The sequence below is a fragment of the Petaurus breviceps genome, unplaced genomic scaffold (assembly GCF_028583685.1).
Source record: "Petaurus breviceps papuanus isolate PSGF00001 unplaced genomic scaffold, PetGlider_PUasm1.0 90865, whole genome shotgun sequence".
NCBI classification, from domain to species: domain Eukaryota; kingdom Metazoa; phylum Chordata; class Mammalia; order Diprotodontia; family Petauridae; genus Petaurus; species Petaurus breviceps.
In genome coordinates, this window is record NW_027187367.1 from 4,756,904 (window position 1) to 4,758,936 (window position 2,033).

At 45.5% G+C, this 2,033-nt stretch overlaps 1 protein-coding gene across 1 annotated transcript in view; it reads right to left on the reverse strand.

The window, feature by feature from the left end:
• Nucleotides 1–2,033, reverse strand: part of SLC44A4 (solute carrier family 44 member 4) — a 13,262-nt gene that overhangs the window by 10,148 nt on the left and 1,081 nt on the right. Inside the window, exons 2-5 of the mRNA XM_069073649.1 lie at nucleotides 1,892–2,011; nucleotides 1,719–1,797; nucleotides 562–661; nucleotides 56–182 (exon numbers count right to left, since the gene is read on the reverse strand). Of these exons, the coding sequence (XP_068929750.1) occupies nucleotides 56–182; nucleotides 562–661; nucleotides 1,719–1,797; nucleotides 1,892–2,011 (426 nt within the window). The remainder of the gene's footprint in view (nucleotides 1–55; nucleotides 183–561; nucleotides 662–1,718; nucleotides 1,798–1,891; nucleotides 2,012–2,033) is intronic.

The following is a 2,033-nucleotide window of genomic DNA, read 5'->3' on the forward strand; positions in this document are numbered from 1 at the left end:
TGTGTGTGTGTGTGTGTGTGTGTGTGTGTGTGTGTGTTGTGTATGTGCTGGCTCACCATTTCTGGATCAACACTGGGCTGGCAAAAATAGATCAGGGATGAATTGTAGACATCCTTTACAGACTGATACATGTCACCAGGATTCACTGTCCAATATGATTTTGGGCAGGAAGAAACACAGATCTGTGCAAGGTAGAGATGGAGGGTTATGACAAGGAGTTATTTGCCAGTTTTGCAGGTCATTCTTAGGGGCTAAGAGAGAGAATGCCAGGATCCCCAAGGAACTCTCTGAAGGTTGGGGAAGAGGACATCCAGGTCAAAGAATGACAAGTTAGAGATGGAAAGGGCCTTATAGATCATTTAATCCAACTTCCTCATGTTATAGCAGAGGTAAGGCTGAGAGAGGTGAAGTGATTTTTCCAAGGTCACATGGGGCAAATAACAGAGCTGGGATTTAAACCTGGGTCTGCTGACTTCAAATTCAGTGCTTGATTTGGGTCTCCAGGGGCAGGGAGAGGACATGGGATTCCCTAAGAGGCTCCCCCAGATTTCAGGCTCTGACCTGGATAGTAGGGCACTGAAGTCCATTCATAGTGGCTGTAACAATACTAGTAGTCGTGATACAGCTGAAGATATTGAAGTAATAGAGGTATGGCTTGTCTCTGTAAGAAGAGAGGTCAGGACCACAAGCCCTGTCAGTTAGCTGCAGACTCAGAGAATAAGAGGCACGAAGATCCAGAACTAAAAGGGATTTTGCTAAGGTTATCTACTTCAAGGGGTGCTAGGTGGAGCAGTCAGGAAGACTCCTCTTCCTGAATTAAAATCTGGTCTTAGACACTTACTAGCTGTGTGTCCCTGGGCAAATCATTTAACCCTGTTTACCCCAGTTTTCTCATCTGTAAAATAAGATGGAGAAGGAAATGCAAACCACTCCTGTATCTTTGCCAAGAAAACCCCAAAGAGTTGGACAGTACTGAACAACAACTACTTCAACTCCTTTGTTTTGCAGATGACCAAACTGAGATCCAGGGAGTTCAGGTGATTTGCTGAAGGTAATATAGGCTGTAAATCTTGGAGGCAGGATATGAACTCAGGTCCTCTGAGCCCAGAATGAGTGTTTCCTCCAAAGAGATTCTGTCGAATCTCTCAGGTGATAAAGTTTAAACTTCCCTATATCCTGAACAATTTCCTAACATATGATACTGTAGATTTTCTAGATTGAAAGGTCCTTGAGAGCAAGTATTGGGCTATTTTTAATTTTTTTGGTAGTGCCTGTGGAGTGCTTTGGCTATTTAAGGAAGTCTGTTGAATTGATTTGGCTCCACAGGACCTGGAGTGGTAGGGGACTTAAAGATCTGGTACAAACACTGTCATTTTACAGAGGGAAAAAAAGGTTGGTACCAAGCCCTGAGCTGCAGGGGAGTAAATATACTGCTCTTTGTCCTCAAGGGGCTTGTAATCTAGAGGGTAACAAGACACAAATACTGACAAAACAGATAACAACTGGATGCCAGGTGATACAAGGACAATGTGGGCACTGAGCAGAGAGAGATCTCCATGGGCTTGAGAAGTCAGGAGGGCTTGATGGAGAAGGTGGGTCTTGAAGGATGGGGAAGGACTCTGCAAGCAGGAGGGGAGGAGGGAGCTGGTTTTAGGTGGAAGAGAATCCATCCTCAGCCCCTCCTTCCCTCAGGGACCCAAGCATTCAGGTCCTCTCACCTGTTCTCTCCAACCCCACAATAGGCCCCCGTAGAGTTCCTGGGATAAAGAACTTGCCGAGGATCTCCATATAACCAGGCTGAAAGACAAAGAAAAACGGAGAGAGAAATGGAGTCTCTTAGTCACCCATCCTCCTCTCTCTACCTTTAGATTCTGGGAAGGGAAAAGCTCACCCACAATCCCCACAACAATGTAGCCTGCAAGGAACACCAGGAAGAGGACACAACAAATCACATCAGTGCAGCTCCTAGGGAGAATGAATGAGAGTTTTTTGGGTTTTTTTGGAAGGCAGTAAGGAGGGAATTAATGGGGGTT